Source organism: Chroicocephalus ridibundus, chromosome 2, assembly GCF_963924245.1.
Source record: "Chroicocephalus ridibundus chromosome 2, bChrRid1.1, whole genome shotgun sequence".
Lineage (NCBI taxonomy): Eukaryota > Metazoa > Chordata > Aves > Charadriiformes > Laridae > Chroicocephalus > Chroicocephalus ridibundus.
In genome coordinates, this window is record NC_086285.1 from 164,618,305 (window position 1) to 164,640,828 (window position 22,524).

At 39.8% G+C, this 22,524-nt stretch overlaps 1 protein-coding gene across 3 annotated transcripts in view; it reads right to left on the reverse strand.

Annotated features, from left to right (window-relative positions):
* The window catches only part of TRAPPC9 (trafficking protein particle complex subunit 9), a 538,517-nt gene that overhangs the window by 450,628 nt on the left and 65,365 nt on the right, over positions 1 to 22,524 (reverse strand). For all 3 annotated transcript variants that reach the window (XM_063327588.1, XM_063327590.1, XM_063327587.1), the window contains 3 exons: positions 12,169 to 12,295; positions 10,414 to 10,546; positions 3,160 to 3,323 (listed from right to left, as the gene is read on the reverse strand). In XM_063327588.1, the coding sequence (XP_063183658.1) occupies positions 3,160 to 3,323; positions 10,414 to 10,546; positions 12,169 to 12,295 (424 nt within the window). The remainder of the gene's footprint in view (positions 1 to 3,159; positions 3,324 to 10,413; positions 10,547 to 12,168; positions 12,296 to 22,524) is intronic.

The following is a 22,524-nucleotide window of genomic DNA, read 5'->3' on the forward strand; positions in this document are numbered from 1 at the left end:
TCAGGTCACCGCACTGCAACACCTAATCCCACCCAGTAATATCAACCAAAAAAGTGAGAATGTTTGCTATTTACGGTATTCATCTTCGTGCTGAAAGTTGTGGCCCCAGAAAGAGAAGGGAAGGAAATGGAAGTCAGACAGGCAGGCACGCAGCAGCTGCGAAAGATTTACGAGCAACTGCCAAGACTAAAAGAACCAAAGCGAATCAGGTGAAACAAGGGATGATTGAAAGCTCTTTGTATTTGGCTGAAATTGGACAACTTCTCACAGGCTCCCAAGTTGACAGGCAAGCTGTGGCCACAGCAGATGAAGATGCCTAACAGCTTTCAAGGAGACCTTGAGCAGTTTAAATCACAGGCACATTTCAGCTGAGGAGTAGTAAAGAACATCCAAGAGACAACTTCTGAATGCACTACAGATAGTTCATAAGTGTCTGCATATGTTCTCAGTTTGGTATATAATACCAAGGTAAGAGTTTGTGTTGCTATTAGAGATGGTTTAATGTCATATCCACATTATTTCCACACATGTAGTATTCAACAACAAACTGAGCTGATGACATTACAAATGCCCTGTTGATCACCAGAATCCCGTGGGACATGTCGCACTGTACCATGAGTCCATCCTTATGCATTTATCAATTTATAATAACTAAAATGGAAGAGAGTCCATTAAAAAGGCAAAGGTCCATCCTTTGCAAGACCTACACGCAACCACATTTGAAATAACATAATTATTACAGGCTTAATGTGGACCATGAGTTCTTTTGCCATGGATAGCATTTTTCAGCGCTTTACGTTGTACCCACAGCACAGAGTCATGTAAAAGTCATACTTATGTAAGTACGTCTTTTCCTCCCAATAACATTCTCGACCATACAGTTCCAAACATGGGGGTGCATTTCGCTCCTGTGAGACAATGCAACTGAAGACTCTGCTTGACAGGACCCTGGATAACCTCATTTAAAGTTCTGCTTTCAAAAGACGCTTGTTTAAGACGATTTCCAGAGGTTCCTGCCCGCGTAGGCTTCTGCAGTTCTGACGGCACGGTTCTCACACTCTCAGAATAAATATCATTTGGTGCCTCTCAAAACTCGCTCTGATTTCTATTTTTCAAAAATAGCCATTTAAGTGTTGCATTTTTTGAGTATGAATATTTGTAACTTACTCATCAGACATTTTCCTTTTTCTGATAAAAGCAATTATTATCATGCTTAATAACATCTAAGAGACTGTCAAATACACAAAGAGGCTTCATTATAAACATTTGCTACAGAAAAAGAAAATGAAGGATGAAGTAAAAGTTTTATTAAACTCATACTGAGTGTATCAACTTTTCTCCTTTGCCCCCATTGTTTTTAACATAAGCTTTAACTAAGAGATGATGGTTTTAAAGTTGACAAGGGTCTCTTGTTCAAAATTCTGAATCAATTAACTGCGTACCGTTATGTGCTAAGAGTCTGATTAACATCTGATTCAGAGGCCCATATATTCCACCATTTAATACATTTCATTCCATAAACTTCACCATTTTATATGCGTTCTGTATTTGGTCTTTCCGTTACATACATACAGCACCTAGCACAGTAGGCGCACGTTGGAATCATCTAAATAAGAACATTAAGTCATCATATGTTTCAGCTTCTAAAATTATTATCGGTAACAAGTCTCAGACAGAAAATCTATTCTTAGATGATTGGCAAGTCCTGTTCTCGCAGGTTACAGAGAAAAGGATATTCTGTTGGAAAATAAAAAAAATCACGAGCTCCAATACTGAAATGAACAAAAATCACCAGGTATCACATTGCGTTTTAATACTCTGGCACTGACAGAATAAAACCTGCAATAAAATAAGGTATTTCTATTGTAAGTAAAGATTATGTTGTTTGTCATCTGCAGTTCTGTGAATATCACTTTCATAACGGTGCCTCAGAGGACAAATCAAAATTGATAAAACACATCGCAAAGCAAAGGCAAGATTCACCTATCAGCCTACTTTTTAATACTAATATGTACAGAGTATTTTAGGAGACATAAGTGAAAGCAGGAGATGTACTGTATTTCTTCCATACCTTCAATCATTCTTTTAACTCACAATAGCTTATTTTATTTATTGCTATGTTTTTTAAAGTCTTTCATCCCATTTTTTCTCTTACAGCTCACTAAGTGAGACAGAAGCAGGCTTATTTGTCTCAGGAATAGCGTGGCCAGCAGGAGCAGGGAAGTGATCGTGCCTCTGTACTCGGCACTGGTGAGGCCTCACCTCAAGTACTGTGTTCAGTTCTGGGCCCCTCTGTACAAGAGGGACATTGAAGTGCTGGAGCGTGTCCAGAGGAGAGCTACCAGGCTGGGGAGGGGTCTGGAGACCAGGGCATATGAGGAGAGGCTGAGGGAGCTGGGCACGTTTAGTTTGGAGAAGAGGAGGCTGAGGGGAGACCTCATTGCCCTCTACAACTACCTGAAAGGAGGTTGGAGAGAGGTGGGTGTTGGCCTCTTCTCCCAAGTGAATAATGACAGGACCAGAGGAAATGGCCTGAAGTTGCAGCAGGGGAGGTTTAGATTAGACATTAGGAAGAATGACTTTACTGAAAGAGTGGTCAGGCACTGGAACAGCCTGCCCAGGGAGGTGGTTGAGTCACCATCCCTAGAGGTATTTAAGAAACGTGTAGATGTGGCACTTCAGGGCATGCTCTAGTGGCAGAGATTGTAGCGGTTTGGGGTTTTTTTTGTGTGTACATGGTTGGACTTGATGATCTCAAAGGTCCTTTCCAACCATGAAGATTCTACGATTATTTACTTCCACTCCCTCAAGTAGTACAACATTACTGCTAATGGTAATTTAACTAATCAGTGTATTTAGACATAAGAAGAAAATAATTTAGACCCAAAATTTCCCCAAGTAACATTAAAATGAAATGAAAAGTGACCCTTTGATACACAGACGGTTCTACGCTTTCTTTCATTTTCTTTCTACATTTTCTAACATTCTCTTTCATAGCTATATTCCTACAATGAAATCAAACTGAATGATTCCAGTTCCGTAACAGGGATTATGATATTTATTCTAAACTGACCTAAAAGAAGCATAACACAACTGGTCCCCTTTTTATCAGAGAAAAAGTGATGGTTATTTTTTCTGAATATAAATCAGCATACACACCCTTGGTGTTGACCGTTTTTGCTGTGACCTCCAGCTTCTCCAGTGGTTCTGTTCCAATATTTTCTAACTTAATGATGAGCTGTTGGGTCTCTCCATTGTAAAGCTGGACAGACACATTAGTGGAGATTTCATCCCCTGAAGAAGGCTGAAGCGTATGAGCAGACCTACAAAACGTGACACATGGACAAACAAAATATTACGATAAACATGTTAAAAACCTGTCAAGTTACTACATTCTATTAACTATTCTTTGAAGACTCCAAAACTACTGCTCTGCAATCTTGAAGCTATTAGATATCATTTTCCATTCTCATTTTAGGCAGGGTCATTTTTTATAACCATTGAGGACAAACGTTAATATTTTATGCATAAGACAAGTCAGATTTCAAACAATATAAAATATGTATTCCTAACTGTGAAAGCTTGTTAAAAAATGCTGCAAAAACCATAAAAAAGGGAAAAGAGCAAAAAAAGCAAGAGCAGGTCATTAGAATGAGCAAACTTGGAAAAAGTCGTATCTCATCTACCAAGTGTTTGAACACTAGGGTTGAGTACCAATGAGTATCAAGAGCTGAATGTAAAAGAGAAATAACAAAAAATAAAATTGAGAAGAATAAGAAGTTCAGTGCTACTTAGGAGAAACCAGGGTGAGAGTCCTCTGCAAGATCCTGAAGTCCACGCTGCTCTCTGATCAGCCCGTAAAAATGACAAAAGTGAGAATAAAGTTAACCAGCAGAAGAAACCTCAGAAGAGATGAATCCTTTGGCCTCACAGCGAGGATCCCTTATCTTCCATCATTAGGCATTCCCAAGTCCACCAACATATGATATGTGTGGAATGAAGACCCAAACACATTTAATGACAGATAAGCAGCACTGCTTTATGCAGCAGTTCACCCAGAAACCAATTTCCTAAGAGATTATAAGGGACCGCATCCTGGGCTGCATCAAAAGAAGCATGGCCAGCAGGGCGAGGGAGGGGATTCTGACCCTCTACTCTGCTCTGGTGAGACCCCACCCAGAGTATTGCATCCAATTCTGGAGTCCTCACCACAAGAAGGACATGGACCTGCTGGAGCAGGTCCAGAGGAGGCCACAAAAATGATCCGAGGGCTGGAGAACCTCTGCTATGAAGACAGGCTGAGAGAGTTGGGGTTGTTCAGCCTGGAGAAGAGAAGGCTCCAAAGAGACCTTCTAGCAGCCTTCCAGTACCTAAAGGGGGCCTACAGGAAGGATGGGGAGGGACTCCTTATCAGGGAGTGTAATGACAGGACAAGAGGTGACGGTTTTAAACTGAAAGAGGGGAGATTTAGATGAGATATTAGGAAGAAATTCTTTCCTGTGAGGGTGGTGAGACACTGGCCCAGGTTGCCCAGAGAAGCTGTGGCTGCCCCATCCCTGGAGGTGTTCAAGGCCAGGCTGGATGGGGCTTGGAGCAGCCTGGTCTGGTGGGAGGTGTCCCTGCCCACGGCAGGGGGGCTGGAAGTAAATGATCTTTAAGGTCCTTCCAACCCGAATCATTCTATGATTCTATAAACAGTATCTGAAATATGAGGTAAATTACACTTAGTAGAGCAATAGATTGTAAAAATAACTTGGAGATAAAGCAAAAATTATTCTACAAGTTATATGTGCTAGAGAAAACGCATGGGTATCTAAAGCTTCAGAAACACGAGAATTTATTCAAATGACTATCAAGCGTTTCATTTTAAAGTAACAAATGTGTCAAACCAGTCAATTATTGAAACGGCAGATACACGCAATGCTGTGACAACACATCATGGATAAAGGAGAATTGAGCGGTAACCTTGACCTTTGCTAGGAAGAAGTAATACGGGAGTTGAGAGAACGCAGTTTTAGTGGAACAGATCTGGAAGAAATTCACTGCGCGAAAGGTGAAATAGTGAATATAAATGAACTCTTTAGAACATGAATGAGAAAGAGGATTGCAGAACAAGGCAGAGGTTCAATTTCTGACTGTATTTTTCATGCTAATGCAAAGTGGTCAGAAGGGATCAAGGATACAAGGGCAAAAGCTACTGAGATTAATGACCGATAATTCTGTTGGTAAACCCAGGTTCAGTAACTTCTTCTGGCAGGTATTTCTGCTGTCCTTCCTCTCCATCCCATCCTTCCTCACCATAAGATAAGCAGCCTCCACAAATAAGAGCAGATTTTAGTCTTTCAGAACACATCTATGCCAAGTACCTAAAACACATGGTTTTTGAGAATTTGAAATTTACTATCATGTATCATTCTCATTGCAGCACTGTGAAGTTTGGGCATTTGGAGTGACAGAGAGAAGGCTCTGCGGAGACCTTACTGCACCCTCTCAATACTTAAAGGGGGCTTAGAAGAAAGATGGAGAGACTTTTTACCAGGGCCTTTAGTGACAGGACAAGGGGCAACAGCTTTAAATTGGAAGAGGGTAGGTTTAGACTGGACATAAGGAAGACATTTTTTACAATGAGGGTGGTGAGACACTGGCCCAGGTTGCCCAGGGAAGCTGTAGATGCCCCATCCCTGGAGGTGTTCAAGGCCAGGCTGGATGGGGCTTGGAGCAGCCTGGTCTGGTGGGAGGTGTCCCTGCCCATGGCTGGGGATTGGAACCAGGTGATCTTTGAAGGTCCCTTCCAGCCCAAACCATTCTGTGATTCTGTGCCCGCTCTGAACTTGTCCTGACCTGCCTGCAACTTTGGTTTGACTTACTGTAGCAGCAATTTTTCTTCTGACCTGGTGGCTATGCTCAATTTGCTTTATTTCTGTTACCTCTGTTCGGCACAACCATACTTTTATACAGTTAGTAGTAAAAAGCAGTTGTTCTGAGTAGAATGAGATATTTATGACTAACACGGAGACACCGTGTAGAGAAACATAGGTCTGGTACAACAGCAGAGGCACTGCGAAGTGGAGACACAGGACGCAGCAAAGAGTAGTACTGGAATGGGATGGTAAGAGACAGGGCACATGCTTAGCACCGGAGACCTCACAGCTATAAAAAAAAAAAAAAAATCACTAACAGTCAAAGAAACGCAGACATGGAGCTAGGCAAAAAGAGCTTTCAGGGGTAACAAAGAAAACAAGGATCTAATACACAAAAAAAAGCACCACATCTATTAAATTTGGATGCAACGTTAAGCTTTAAGTGAAGAAAGAACAAGGTACAAAAATGTGGTAGCAAACAAAAACGGCTTCAAGTGTTTTCTAGAGTGGAAAAAAAAAAAAAAAACCTCCAATCCATCATATTCCTCTCGGTGAAGGTCTCCAGATGCTGACAATGCAATATACGGCCAGACTGAAAAGGCCAACCTCAGGACTCAGAGGAGCTGAGGAAACACTAGGAAAATAGGTAGAAAATAGGAAGCGTGTGTATAGCAATTTCAAGTGTATTATTAATAACGATTCTTCTTCTGTACAGAGTATTTTCTCTCTCTTTTTCTTTCGCCTGCAATAACTGCATCTGGACTAACAACAGTCTGATACAGGAATCATTACAACAAAAACAGTGAATTCTTGGCTTTATACGTAAATCGTGTTTCTTCTTTGCCTGCAAACATGGCCGTGAGCAAAACAGTATTGCACAATTATTTCACTATATTAGAAAGTACTCATCAAGAAAGCAACCTATAATGCCTGGCACACAGCTTCAAAAATTCCTGGTTCTTGTGGAAGTGACTGATATTTTTCAATATGAGAAGCCTTCCCCAATTTTATTTATTTGGCATTTTCTTCCCTCAATTTTCTTACTTCATCAGCTTTTCCATTAGGATTGTTTTACTCAGTCGTGTAATAATTTTATATAATCTATACGATACATATAAAATTGTGCACAAATATATATACAAATACACATAACAATGAACATATATACTAACAAAGTCTTTCTCAACCCACAGCGGGCTTCATGAGTGCACCCTCAGTAAGTTTGCAGATGACACCAAATTGGGCAGGAGCGCTGATTGGCTTCAGGGTAGAAAGGCTCTACAGAGGGATCTGGACAGGCTGGATCGATCGATGGGCCAAGGCCAATGGTCTGAGGTTCAACAAGGCCAAGTGCCGGGTCCTGCACTTGGGCCACAACAACCCCATGGACGCTACGGGCTTGGGGCAGAGTGGCTGGAGAGCTGCCGGGCAGAAAAGGACCCGGGGGTGTTGGTCGACAGCCGGCTGAATATGAGCCAGCAGTGCGCCCAGGGGGCCAAGAAGGCCAACAGCGTCCTGGCCTGTGTCAGGAACAGTGTGGCCAGCAGGACTAGGGCAGTGATCATCCCCCTCTACTTGGCACTGGTGAGGCCCCACCTCGAGTGCTGTGTCCAGTTTTGGGCCCCTCGCTACAAGAAAGACACTGAGGTGCTGGAGCGGGTCCAGAGAAGGGCAACGAAGCTGGTGAGGGGTCTGGAGAACAAGTCTTGTGAGGAGCGACTGAGGGAGCTGGGGGTGTTCAGCCTGGAGAAAAGGAGGCTGAGGGGAGACCTTCTCGCTCTCTACAACTACCTGAAAGGAGGGGGTAGAGAGGTGGGGGTCGGTCTCTTCTCCCAAGTAACAAGTGATAGGACAAGAGGAAATGATTTAGATTGGATAAGTATAAAAATTTCTTCACTAGAAGGGCTGTCAAGCATTGGAACAGGCTGCCCAGGGAAGTGGTTGAGTCACCACCCCTGGAGGTGTTTCAGAGACATGTCGATGTGGGTCTGAGGGACGTGATTTAGTGGTGGACTTGGCAGTGTCAGGTTAACAGTTGAACTCAATGATCCTAAGGGTCTTTTCTAACCCAGATGATTCTCTGATTCTATTGCAGCTTCTGCTAAAATTGAGTTTATTAAATTGACCTTCTATAACACAGATCAATTTAAAAAGTATTTTACAGTTCTAAAAAGAGCTTGTGATATGCCTAGAAAGGCCTGGAATTATTCTTGCCAATATGACTATCACCCCAAAATTACTATTAGATTAACTTTAAAAGAAATTATAAACAGCTATATATCTTTGACCTTTCAAAGAGACCTCTTCCTACATACCAACAATATCACCTACAAAGAAGCAAGGAAATAAATACAGTATCAAGATGGTCTCAAATACTTCAAAAATAAATATATTTGGTGAAAAAATAAGACAAGTCATCTCAGCTCCAGCAGAAGGTTCCAAAGACAAGCAGCTATAAAAACTAGTGTGCTTTGTCAGGAAAAGACTCTCTCTCAAGAATACAGCCCAACATCACCCGTTGGTAAGGTGGGTATCAACGCAAATGTAAACGTAAAGCAAATCAGCAAGATGCAAAGATAGAAATCGGATTGAGATTTTATTCTGCTGTCTGTAAATGAAGTATGTTTTCTCTTTCATTTCTTTGCCATGTCTTTTAAAAGTACATCGTCCTCCAGAGAACCCAAAGGATAAAACACTTGACAGGAGTCACGTGAGGCAATTTGCTGGTATCGAAGAGGCTGGGAGAAGAAGTGATGGTAAACAGAGACCTCGCTGGCATGCTGCAAGGTAGCCAGGAGCGCATCGGAACTCCCAGGATGTCACATGAACTGAGACTGACTACTGAAACTAAAGTGTCTGAAGAAACTAAAAGTACACTTAACAGCACTGAAAAAGCAAACAGACACCAATATACAAAGAAAATCATGTTAATGTTCCACATTAGCAGCTGAACATATATCCAAAAAGAGCAGATATTATGCTCATTTAAGAATATTTGCAATTCCCTTTGTATTTCAAACCCATCATGTTCTTTAATATATTCATAACCTTGGCTAGCCAATATTAATTTTGAGTACAGCGGAACCCCACAGACTCCCTATCTAGCAGAATTTTTATAGGGAATTTACCAACATGTAACTCAACTGCAGCATTTTATTATTTTGCTGTCTTCATCAGGATATTACTTTTATAGCTTTGTAACACAATGCCATCAAAACAGCCCATTCCAGATTAGAAAAGTAGAATTCAGTACAGAAAAATCAGAACAAAACCAGTTCCTTTGCTTTACTAAGTAAACCCTGCTGAAGAACACAACTAGAAAAAAAATATGTATATATACACGTATATATGTCTTTGCGACATACGACACTGATGATCATCCTACTAAGGATCATAAATGGAGCTGAGATGCTCCAATCAATAGAACAATCCCTGTGGTACTTGAGCTATCAAGGCAGTAAGTAACAAAAAGGCTGTTTCCTGATCCATAGCTAGAAGGAATATTAAAAAAAACCTACAAAACAAACAAAAAAATGGAAAACTGAAACTCTGTACTTTTACAGCTATTTGCAAAACATAGATGGATGCCAAGACTCTGACATATAATGATCAACATGCAGCTTAGTAGGTGAATGCTCCTACCTTGAAAAGTTCCAAGAATTGAACTGAATCAGTGTCTTACCAGCTCTCTCTAAAATCATGCAATTAGTCAGCTACAGTCTTCATGGAAAAAAAAGTTCAAAAAAAAAAAAAAGCCACAAAAACCCCACACTCCTACTGTGTCTTTTTTGGTGAGCATATAAGGAAGTTATTTTAGTTGATTCTTCCTGTACCTCTTAAACATATTGTTTCTGGAGTATGGTATCAAGTTTGGGCCCGTCCTGAACAATGGAAATATTGATATATTCGTTCAAATCCAGAAGAGAATTATGAAAATTATTAGGAGGCTAGAGCATCTGACCTAGGACAGGTTCAAAGAGCTGGGTTGGTTCAGTTTTGAAAAAAGAAGAGGGGGTGATTTTTGCTATTGTGTGGTCAGACATTGGAACTGATTTACCACAGAGGTGATGGAAACACCGCCCGTGAAGATAATTAAAATTTAACTAGATCATGCCCCGGGCAACCTGATCTACCATTCAAGTCATACCACTTTTCAAAACTGGCCCTGCTTTGAGCAAGAGCCTGGATCACGTGACCTCCAGAGGCACCTTTCCAACCTATGCTATTCCACGGGTTACCTCTTTACGTCAAAGAATTTATGAATATTTAGCCTTTAAAGGATTCATTCTTTTAAAATATGACTTCAATAACAAATAACCATCACACTCCCTCGGTTAAGTAAATGTCAAAATATTGTCTACGAGATTCCGAGGTTTCGAGCAGTAAAACAAAAAACTTAAGATTTATATTCCAAAGTAAATAGCACAGACATACTTTATGTCTTATTTTACTAAAGCACTGATTATATACTCAGATGAAGGAGTTTTTATTCAGCATGTGACTAACGCTTAAATACAACCAAATAAAATCATCATTTAATTCAGTTTCTCACCTTGGAAGGGAGGTGCTGATCTGCAGCCTCGGCAAAGCGGGAATGACTTCAACAGTACAGCCATTGGTCTTCACTCCTGGCAGATTGTCCAGAAGGCAATCACTGAAGACTCCAAAAACTGAAGTATGGTAGCCTGATTTTTAGAAGGAAACATCCGTATGTTGTGAACTTTTCTGTTCTGAAAAGTCTAAAAGCACTAAGTTCACTAATCAGATCTTGCCAATATTTCTGCTCCGCAAACCATCACGTTCTCTGCAGGGGAATCGTCTCAGGACACAAAATATGTAAAGGGTTTTCAAACCCCCTAAATAACAACATTTATAACTACATGACAACATACAAACAAGAGATACGTACGTCTTTGTATCTGTGATGTGTAAAATTTAAAAAATAAGGAGTCTACCGAAGTTTCTACCGCGCATTATGTTAAGTTCTGCAGAATCCTTCACCAGATCAACGTCACAACTCATAGGATAGAGACCACCATTTTATACATCACCTCATCCACTGGTGCACATAAAACTTGTTACCCTTCAACATGTGTTAACGGCTCCCTATTTCCTCCAAAAAAAACGTTTATAGGAAAAGAGTCTCAACTGTATCCAGAAGCTACGGATAAAAGAATCCTAAAGGAAATTAATTCGGAAAATAATAAGAGTATAAATGCATATACTCAGACATAAAAGACCAGAGCTTATCCTCTGAAAGTTCAATTTATAGGGAAAGTACCTCTACATGGATTCCTTACGAGGCAATATGTACAAACTATAGCTGAAGGAAAATTTGATACATTGACACACAAACAGCCGCCAAGTACAGAAAGCAACTCCTCTACTTGCAATACATTTTTAGTATGTGAAACTAAAAGCAGACAACTACAGCACAAGTGTTCTGAACGCTTTGATGCTCTTCGGTATTTACTGAAATAGTCCTTGGTAAAAAAAAAAAAAAAAATCAAATGAAGAATCATTTTATGAGCAGACAGAAAAGCACTTAAGAAAAACTCAGTGAGAACAGAGTTTCTTCAAGTTCAAAGCCATTTTCTTTTGGTGTTTAGCTTTAATAAAGTGGGTTTTTTTTCCTGTAACTCTGTATTCCAGGAACAGGGACCTAAAATTGTGTGTTGGTAAGATGATTCAGTCCTATTACGTGTTGAATCTATCATCTTCATATATACCTCCTTTTCTAGGAGACTGATCTGCTCGTCTTCTACAAAAGCTCTTTAATTCTCTTTACTTACCACCAACTCAATTTTATTTAGGCTTATTAATGAAATGATATCTCAACTGAAACAGACTACACATATTAGGTAAATTGTTTCTACAGAAGCGATCTGCAAAAATTTCTGTAATCTTACATGAACACGATTAATTAAGAAAAAATGAACTGCATGATTATCTTCTGCATTCTCACGAAAAAGTTCAAGTAATCCTTCCACAGAAGCTTTCCAAATGAAGGCGTTCATAAAGGGGAGTTTGAGTTCATTATCCTTTTCCTTTCATACATGAGATACTGTAAATATGTGTTCTGCTGTTGCAACCAAGTGATGTATCAGACTGTGGTTTTAATGAAGTCTAGTGCAGAAATCGGCTTGCTTTGGTTTGTTTTTTTCTTTTACGTACTGAGCAGAATTCAGAGTGGCAAATACACAAAGGACATCAATTTAAACTGAGTCATATAAATGTATGTAATCCACGGAGATGTAAAACACACGGTGGTTTTGCTAGGAAGGGAATGACTGAAGACATCCCTTACCGTTGACAGTGATCTGTCCAGTGGTTTGAGGAACACCAACAAGAGTTACCGGATAGAGACCAGACTCCGCAGGTAGAGAAAGGGCCGCAGGAAGAGATTCGAATTCTACTCCTGTTGTCAAGAGACCCTGAAAAAGTCGTATTACATAGATAAATCCATTTATGATATACACTTACATTTCTATGATATATACTTATATTTTAATCCCTTACATTACATCACCCAAACTTTTATGATTTATTCCAATTTGCTCATAGCAGTTACTTTGGTTTTTAAGTCCCAATGACTGAAGCACGCATCTAGAATTATGGCAAGATTTGTATTCAACAGCGAGAGGTGTTCCAGGATCTGAGGTGGGAATTCTGTACGAAAAACTAATAAAAATTTATACCCAAGCAGAGTAAAAAGAATGAGTGATATAATCTGCATGGTGGTGTTTTGTACCTACGTTTAATTGTACCTGGGACCTTACTTATTTATTTGCTTATATTTGGGACAGTGGAAATCAAACATCAATAGCGGCTCTTGCTTAGCTTTAATTAAAGTTCCTGGCCAGAAAATATTTATCTATGGGGAGAAAAAAATGTTAGTATTTACAGATAATAGAGCAAGTCTAGTTTTACTATCCAACCTAAACGTCTCAGCAAGTTGGAACAAGGCATTCAGTTTGCTAAATCCATCCTCTATCAAGCCTGGATGCCTGCAGCTAGACTGTAGGATTTACTCCCTCAGCGTGTGTCAGAGAAATCTCTTAGCATCCTGAATTTTAAGCATGGGACAAAATAAGAAATGAAGAAAAAAAAATTATTTAACAAACTTTTAAGGACGGCATTACTGTCCTTAGTAGACTGGGGTTTTTTTTAAGCTCAGTTAATGAATTTAAGTTGCTTGAACACAGAATGTACTGTTATAAGTAAGAAATCTACTGCTGTAAAGCACGTAAGTCTAAGTTACCAACTGCTTTTCTATACATGTAGATTTTTATTTTTTAATAAGGATGCCACCCAAATATCTCCATCAATTAATGCAGTAAGTACAACCAGATCAAACCTCAACTCCATGAGGATGCTTCACAGGAACTCAAAACTCTATGAAAGAGGGAGACACTATTTTTGTAAAGACAGATGAAAAATCTCATGGTTTGAGCCACAGAAAACCCCCAAGAGACTGAAGACTGAACAAGGAGTTTAAGAAGCAGCAACACTACCTGCGCAGTGCCAGAATACCAGCATTGCTTTCCTTCGAAAACATCGACCATTTCCCCGGTTTTAATTCAATTGGGTTTTGAATGGCGCTCCTCTAATGCTCACGTCAGCTGTAAAAGGCAGACTAGCCCTTTTCCGTTTCTAATTCTCAATTAGAAATTAGGAAAATTGATACTCGTATAACAAATACTTAAAGAAACGTAAATGGCACCACCGGAATTACCCAGCCAATGATTGAAACTTGACCTGTCATGTACGTTAAGTTTTAATGGTCTGATTTGCATTGAGACTAACCACCAGTGAGTCTTCTTTAAGCAATTCCTAGACATTAACCAAAATCAACCCAGCAGCAGTCCAAAACTGAACTAAATCAAAAGCCATTATCAGAATTTCGTCCCTCCTCAGAAGGCGGTGTGCCTTCTGGTAAGTTAACAACTAAAGAAATGCTTTGCACCTAAGATTTTTAACAGCAAAATCCTAAACTCACCAGAAGCTTAAGAAAGCAAAACTGAACAGGTCTGTCAGGTTCTTGACTTCTCTTCTACTGAACATGTGAAGTCATCAAGATTGTAACACACCCAAAAGCTAAAAAATCCTTCATTCCAGCAATTACTTCTTTGTAGACTGGACATTGTTGAGACAACGTCGTATTCAATCAAAGCTGTTCTTGCTTTGTGGAAAGGTGCCTTAGAGAACTCCAGCCTTCTCTAATACGGCGCAAAATTCAATTTCATTGTTTCACTTGGGTTATAAGAAAATACTGTGTCAAACCCTCATTTCTACTGAATTTTAGTTTTCCCTCAGTTTCACATGGGGACTTCAGCTGTCAGAAACAATTCATAAAGAAGCAAGCAAAAACTAATTCCGTCTTCCTATACATTCACCACGCAGGGTATCAGAGCACCGATGCTTTTTGATTCCCACTTCAAAAACACGAGCTTGGTCACTGCTTTGCAAATGGGTCCCTTCCTGTAGCTGGGAGCTTAAACCAGGCCTTGTTTGCACCTCTTAGTGAAATACTGCTTGCCGCATTTCAGAATAAGGAGATCAAAAGAATTATTGCAATAATTAGCAAATACAAACTAATTTTAGATATGATGCAACATAATTGTTTTTGCATGTGACTGAACATGGATCCTTACAGCGGGATCGCCACACAGAAACGGGGTGAACATTCACACTTTAAGACTGACGAAGCCTCAGTCTTCATCATAATCATTCTGCTTTTTTGCTTTGGTTGAAGCAAATCGTAGAACATAAACAAAAGGTAAGCCCATAAACACTCCAAAACTCACTTTTAAAGCAGGTACAGAAGGCTTTGTGAGATTATTTCAGTCCCCAAGGCACTGTACTATCACTCGGCCAAACATTCACGTATCTTTGAATTATTCAGGATTGACCTCCGCTAAATACTTTCACCCAAGAACTTAAAGTCCTAAAAAAATCAATGACAAAAAAAAAAAAAAAACAAGCCTCCGGTGTCTTGTTTAGTACCAACTGTAGCAAATGCAGATAAACTGAACTGACAGGGACTCCTAAATATTATCTAACCCATCTCCTTACTCTGAAGCAGTGCCAACTCCACATTAATCATTCCCAGCACATTTATCTAGGGAGTTTTGGAATTTCCTTCAGCAGTTGTCTCTAAGAGGGGATCAGGTGACTCAATGCAGTGGTTTCTCCTCATACTACACTGAACTTCCCTTGTAACAATTAACACACATCATTATTTTTCGATTCCCAGCTAACCCCCCAATTTAGCCACTGTATCAAGTGCCCGTAAACACATACAAAACACTAAGAAATTACAATGCCACTGCAAAACCACAGTCAGGTGACTTTTCTGAAATATGGGAAGCTGCTCATTAAAACCTGGTCCTAATTAGTCAGGAGTTTTCATCTATGACACCAATGAGTTCTCTCATTGCAGGGAATTGAGGCCTGGAATGGACCAGAGCCAAATAACCCCACATTAAATAAAGATCACAACCATAGGGGGAATAAAAACAGAGAAATGAACAGAGAAAAAGTAAATAAGTCATTGGTAATATTTCTAAAGGCTAATGGTCAAGGCTTAGGAAAAGCAATGATCACAACCCAGCTGTCAGAGAAAGCATCTTCCTCGCTGAAGGATTTAAACTGAGGATGTTAAGAGCAGACAAAATCCAGGCAAAAAAAAAAAAAAAAAAATCAAGATAAATAGAGACAGTAATAGACAAAAAGGCATGTGAATGCATCTGGAATACAATCGCCCAAAATATGCACGTGCTTATGGACAAGAAGGGAGAGTTACTATTAAAAGAAATTGCTAATATTAAAGTTATTTAATAACGGTACAGAAAAAAAAATTGCTATATCCAGTGTATGTTATTTCTTAACCCCTGAAATTAGATGAAAACGACAACCTTGGAACATGTTGATGACGGACACAGCATGTTGATCACCGGTAACTGCTAAAGCAAAATAAGTCCTCAGCACAAGGTATTTTTCTTATAATGCATTAGGAATGCATTCTCAGTCTACTACTTAGCCAAAAAAAAAAAAAAGCCAAAACAAAAAAAAAACCCATGAAAATGAAGAGATTTTCTAGAGAACAAACGCGATGCAAATGCCAAAACACCAGCATTAAGCATACGCTATGCCTGGACTAGAAATTAAAGCACCTCAAGCGCATTATCACACAAAGGAGAATACAGCATTCGTTCCTCCCATTATGAGAGTTTTACTATTCAGTAAAACTTCAAGTTTTTAAAAGTAAAAGCTCATCAAAATGGAAAAAAACCAAACAATATAAACCTTAGCTAGACTTCAGAGTTCCAGACATGAACTGAAATCAAGATCCTTTCCCTTAAAACTTAACCCACACGAGTAAGTTTTAAAATACAATGACATATCTAGAATGTCTGAAAGACATTTTTAACGTTGCTCCTTGCTGGATAGCAGAATTCAGCAATATTTGCCCAACATTGCCCTCTGGTGCCTAAAAATTTTTTCGATTGACAGCGACAATCAAATCAAGATCGAAGTACTGTCATATCCTTTACCTAAACGTATCAGAAACAACAACAACAAAAAAAAAAGGAAATAAATGACAGATTTCTTTTTCCTTGAGTCTTATACCTTCTTTCAAGTAATATTATTTAGTAAAAATTGCTCTTTCTGACCTTACGGAACAAGTTTACCTGTATACAAGGTTTTCTTCCAGGGTATATATGAATCACATAAAAAACCACCCCGATTTTACATTTCCTTGTATTCTTATAAAACTATTTAAGTTGCCTTAGGGTGAACATATGCATGCCATTATGACAGCATGCCTTTCAATCACTTCAAACCTCCATTTAGTTTTAGAGCAACAAAGCTACTTGTACGTCAATGGTACCTTTTGGGGATGCTGTTAAAACAACACGCGCGTGTAACCGCTTTTTTTAGGCTTTACTTACCAGTCCTGAAATACAATCATTCTTTTTTTTAAAGTAACACTGCCATCAAAGTTAGTTTTTGTGCTGAACATACTTTACACAATGTTGTCAAACACTTTACATAAAAACTGCCAAGTATTTATTTCAAAGGAAATTTTCCCTACTATTTCTAATACGATTATTTTAGGCCTAGAAAACACCAAACATGACCATTTTTATCCTGCTCCCCCCTCGCCTTTTTTGTGTACATTCTTGCCCAATGTACTTTCAATTAAATGTGATCTACCGGTAAGTAAACGTTCTTTCAAGCTGGCAGGAACAGCGTAAAGATGTGAACTCACTGAAGAGCAGTTCATGGAAACAATTCAAACGATCGTAAGCTGAGTTGTGGGACTGATTATACATAAAGATTTATCAAAATTCTAGATGGTATTTTGAAACCTCAATAGAGAGCTCTTGGCTAATAACACGGCTTTGAAGTTTACGAAAAAAATGTAACAGTCATTCTTATACCGTCATTAATCAAAGTATTATACTTAATTGTCTTCAAATATCTGCTTGCTCCAAAAAGAACTACAGAACAAAGACTTTCTTTTTGATTAATGAACTTTTAAATTACATATTTATTACTATATTTTACATTCAGTAAAAAATTACATTACCCTCATGTTTGGGGGTAGTATTTTTTACTGTCTCCGTATTCATTTATTACAGTTTACACTGCTCTGTATATATTGTAGCCTTCTTAGAAGCATGGCTATATTTTCTACAATAAGTGCCGAAAATAAATGCTTTCACTCAATCAATACTGCTCAAAACTTTTCAGCTTTTTTTTTTCTTGCCTTTAATACGAGACGTGAGAAACAAAGAGAAAAAAGTAGTTAAAACCTTAGAAGACAATATACTTTGCAGTGCATCTTCACCTGCATTTTATTTTAATAGTAGATCTCACTAGACTGTACCATGATTCACTGCTTTAAATATTTGTCCCAAAATACAAAATAAATCTGTCAGAGATTTCCCAGAATTTTGGGGGGTGTTTTGAAGGCCTGAAATCTGAAAGTAATTTTTTCCTGGACAGAAAAAAGGCTTAGTGACTGCAGAAGAGACAGAGGCTCCGAGGGCTGGAGCCCCTCTGCTGTGAGGACAGGCTGAGAGAGCTGGGGTTGTTCAGCCTGGAGAAGAGAAGGCTCCGGGGAGACCTTGGGGCCCCTTCCAGTCCCTAAAGGGGCTACAGGAGAGATGGCGAGGGACTCTTTGTCAGGGAGTGGAGCGATGGGATGAGGGTAACAGGTTTAAATTGAAAGAGGGGAGATTTAGGTTAGATATCAGGAAGAAATTCTTTATTCTGAGGGTGGTGAGGCACTGGAACAGGTTGCCCAGAGAAGCTGTGGCTGCCCCATCCCTGGAGGTGTTCAAGGCCAGGCTGGATGGGGCTTGGAGCAGCCTGGTCTGGTGGGAGACGTCCCTGCCCATGGCAGGGGGTGGAACGAGACGATCTCTAAGGTCCTTCCAAGCCAAACCACTCTGTGATTCTGTGCTTCCCACGGCTGAACAAGTCTATACAGAAATGAATATTCCCGGGTAAAAAAGTGGAATACACAGTTATTACAGCTGAACACCACATCTCCTGTTAACTTGGGCTCCACCACTAGCAAAAACGTTCTGTCCAATCCACTGCAGGCAGTTAGGCTCATTTTTGTCTCCCCCTCTCACTCTGTTGATTTAAGGTACCTGCTAAGTTTTATTAAAGCGCTTCCTCTGATCACCCCTATGATCTCTCCTGCTTCGCTTTATTTTTATTGACCAAAATACACAGTTGTTGGACCTGATCACCTCCATACTCCCTGATTCAACTTTTTCATTTTCATTTTACAAACGCTATTGCACCTTTCACTGGATCAACCTTCTAACTATATGGACAAAAGAAAAACATGAAAGAGAAAAATACAGAACAGTAATACAGAAATGGGACACGCATGAAGAATAGATATTTAAATAGGGTCCTAAATCATGAATATGCATGACAGGGAATATACAGCAAGAATAACAAAGATGGGCAAAGAGCTTTGAGAACAATAAAATAAAACAACAAAAAAAAAATCAACTTTTCAGACAGGCTTATCATCTGATCAAAGTCTTGTCTCCACAGCCTCATGTCAAGTCTAAAAATTCAACTTCTTTTACTTAAGCATACCTCAATTAAACTACACATACTTAGCACGAATACTTCAAATAATGAAAAAAGCTAGAGAAGCCTTTCCATGGGGAATCATCCTCCTTAACAACTCCTGCTCAACACAAAGTTGTTGTTTACCATCACAACTTCCAGCCATAACAAACATAACATATTAGGAAAAGCATCACAAGAAGAGTCTGGATCGATGCTTCCAGCATTCATTTAACATGAAACAAGTAAGCTAACAGAACACCAAATCATAAACTGAAAGATGAGGGAAAGGGAAAAATTAGAAAAAAAGGAATAAGGCTATAGACGCGCCTCACGAGGTTCAACAAGGCCAAGCGCAGGGTCCTGCACCTGGGTCAGGGCAACGCCTGATATCAATACAGGCTGGGGATGAAGGGATGGAGAGCAGCCCTGAGGAGAAGGACTTGGGGGTGTCGGTGGAGGAGAAGCTCAACATGAGCCAGCAACGTTCACCCGCAGCCCAGAGAGCCCCCCACATCCTGGGCTGCATGAAGAGAAGTGTGGCCAGCAAGATGAGGGAGGGGATTGTGCTGCTCTACTGTGCTCTCGTGAGACACCCCCTTGCAGTGCTGCATCCAGCTCTGGGGCTCCCAACATCAGAAGGACACAGACCTGTTGGACTGGGTCCAGAAGAGGTCACAGAGACGATCAGAGAAACAGAGAACCTCTGCTTTGAGGACAGGATGAGAGTTGGGGTTGTTCAGCCTGCAGAAGAGAAGGTTCCAGGGAGACCGTATTGTGGCCTTTCGACACTTAAAGGGGGCTGAAACATGGGGAGAAACTTTTTAGCTGGGCCTGTTGCAATAGGACAAGGGGTAATGGTTTTAAACTAAAAGATAGGAGATTCAGACGAAATAAAAGGAAGAAATGTTTTACGCTGAGGGTGGTGAAACACTGGCCCAGGTTGCCCAGGAAGGTGGTAGATGCCCCATCCCTGGAAACATTCCAGGTCAGGTTGGATGGGGCTCTGAGCAACCCGATCTAGTTGAAGATGTCCTGCTCATTGCTGGAGGCTGGATTAGAGGCCTTTAAAGTCCGTTCCAACCCAATCTATTCTATGATTCTATTTCAGGACAGTTTGTTACATGTTGACGAACACAGAACCATGAAAAGGGTGAAGAACAAAGGAAAGCAAGCAATGGAGAACTCCAAGAAGGACTGCCAGTCATCAGAAACAAGCTTGAACAATTAGTCATACTGCAAAAGTAAGGTGCTGAGTCAGACAGAAGGAAAAATGTCATGGGACAGAGAAGCTGAAGCTGCCACTAAATGACAGAAAAGGATACGCTTGCCATGAAAATGATTCTGTGAGGCTGAATAATATGAAAGAACGTGATACGTGATGAGAAGTCAGACAACAAGGGGGCATGCGGACTGCAAGCATGAGTACGTATCAATAATAAACCAAACTATTTTAAAATATTGAACAATGCTTTGAATTATTAAAATAAAAACAGAAGATTTTGTTCTTGTGATAAAGTAATAACTATTCCCAGATTCTAGAAGGCTCACAGATGAGACTGGAAAATCAGAACAACTTAGGCTGGAAGGAAATGCTAGAGGTCCTCTTGCCCAGCCCACTGCTCAAAACAGGGCTAACTTTGATGATTGTTTCGGTTTTTCACTGTCCTTTACACTTGAGTTTTGAAGATTTCTAAAGATGGAGAGGCCACTTGCTCTCTGGGCAACCAGTTCCAGCGTACGATCACCCTCATAATTGGAAAAGGGGAATTTTTTTATTAGGCAAGTTTTCCAGTGCTGCACCGTGTTCACTGACTCGCACCCTTACGCTGGGCACCTCTGGGAAGAGCCTGGCTCCGTTTTCACTGCACCTTCCCATTTTGGGATCGAGGAAAGCGACAGGAATTACCCCAATATTCTTCTCCTCTACAAACTGAAGAGATGCAGCTCTTTGAACCTGTCCTCATCTGTCATACGCCTCAGCCTGCCTAGCATCTTGGTAACGCTGCTGGACCGACACCAGGATGTCAATATTTCTATTGTCCAGGGAGCTCAAAACTGGCCTCGGTTCTAAAGATATTGTCTCTCAAATGCCAAATCGAGGGGAATAATTACTTTTCTCGGCTTGCTGGCTACGGTCTTAGTACCACGGGCAAATCAAGCAAAATAACTAATTTCTACCAACGAGATGACATTAGCGCAGAGCAGAATTTCTCAAAGCACTCTATTTATGGAGCACTGACTAAAGAATTATGTTAATCACTTCAATTATTTGTATCTAGTTTGCATGCCTGCTTCCTCTTATGCTTACCAATGAAACCGAAATTCAGTATTAATTCAAAGATCGAAACTTATCACGCTAACAGTAAAAAGAAGTATTCGCTACTACAATTAATTTGCTCAGGGAATGGAGGAAGTGCACATCTATGCAAACAACTGTATTCCGACTTCTTAAGTGTACGTAAGCACTCATAAGAGATTTCCTCGTTAAAAAATTAAGTAGTTATCAAAACCTCCAGTTTTTTGAATATATAATTACGTCATTACTTACACAATACAAATTAGACTATAAATCACGATGTTCTTAAATAAATTAATTCCTACATAGAGTCCTTTCTAACGGGCAGCTTTACAATTACTTTTTCTATTCATTCCTAACAATTTGGAATACTTCTGTGAGGGTTAGATAAAACGCTGCTGAAGAAGCCAGCGTGTTAGCTTCCAAGAATGACTTTTATTACGTTTATTATGCTATAAGCACAACCTTTGGGCCTGTTCAGTTCCCATGGAAAAACGCTTTATAATACGTGGCATATTATCAGTAATTTAGGTCAAATTGTTTGACTAGCCACTGCAGTAGACCAATCAATAAAAAAACCACACAAAAATCCAGGGTAAGTAAATATACGCTGATTCGCTTAGCTAAGAGAACAATGGGCTCTAAGAGACGGGATTTAGTTTTTAAAGCAATATTAAAGGTAAAAATATTTAACATAAAGGACAACACTGGATTAGGGCTGGGTGAAGATTAAGTCAGTTTGTTTGGTAGTTAGAGGACTCAACTTTTAAATGGGTAAAAATTGAAAAAGAAAAAAAAAATCCTGCTGGTTGGCCTAAAGAGGGGAAAAAACTGGCTTTGTTTCAGGATACACTGCAAGCAGTCGACTGAAGTCATAGAGGGCTTCAGCGTGATCCTTCTAACCTTACAATCTTCTCTGGTATTTTAGCCTTTTTTTCCTCCCTCCTGATCATTTCACCTTATGGTGGTTTCAAATAACGCGTATCCCTGGGAACAGCAGATCCATGAGCTGAAGCTTCTATGAGGAAACAAAGCTTCTCAGAACTAACTATTTTAATCCCTCAAATTTTTAAAAATGTGGTCAAAATGGGGATTTGAAAAGCTAGGACGAATGCAGATTTTTAAATTACAGCAGCAAGTATACACTAATTATTAGGTTTCGCTATATAATTAATACTTGAAAACCAGTATATGTAAATTATGTAGCATGAGTTCTAGTCAATGCAGAAAGGTACAGAATTGATTTACGGGTCACTAGCG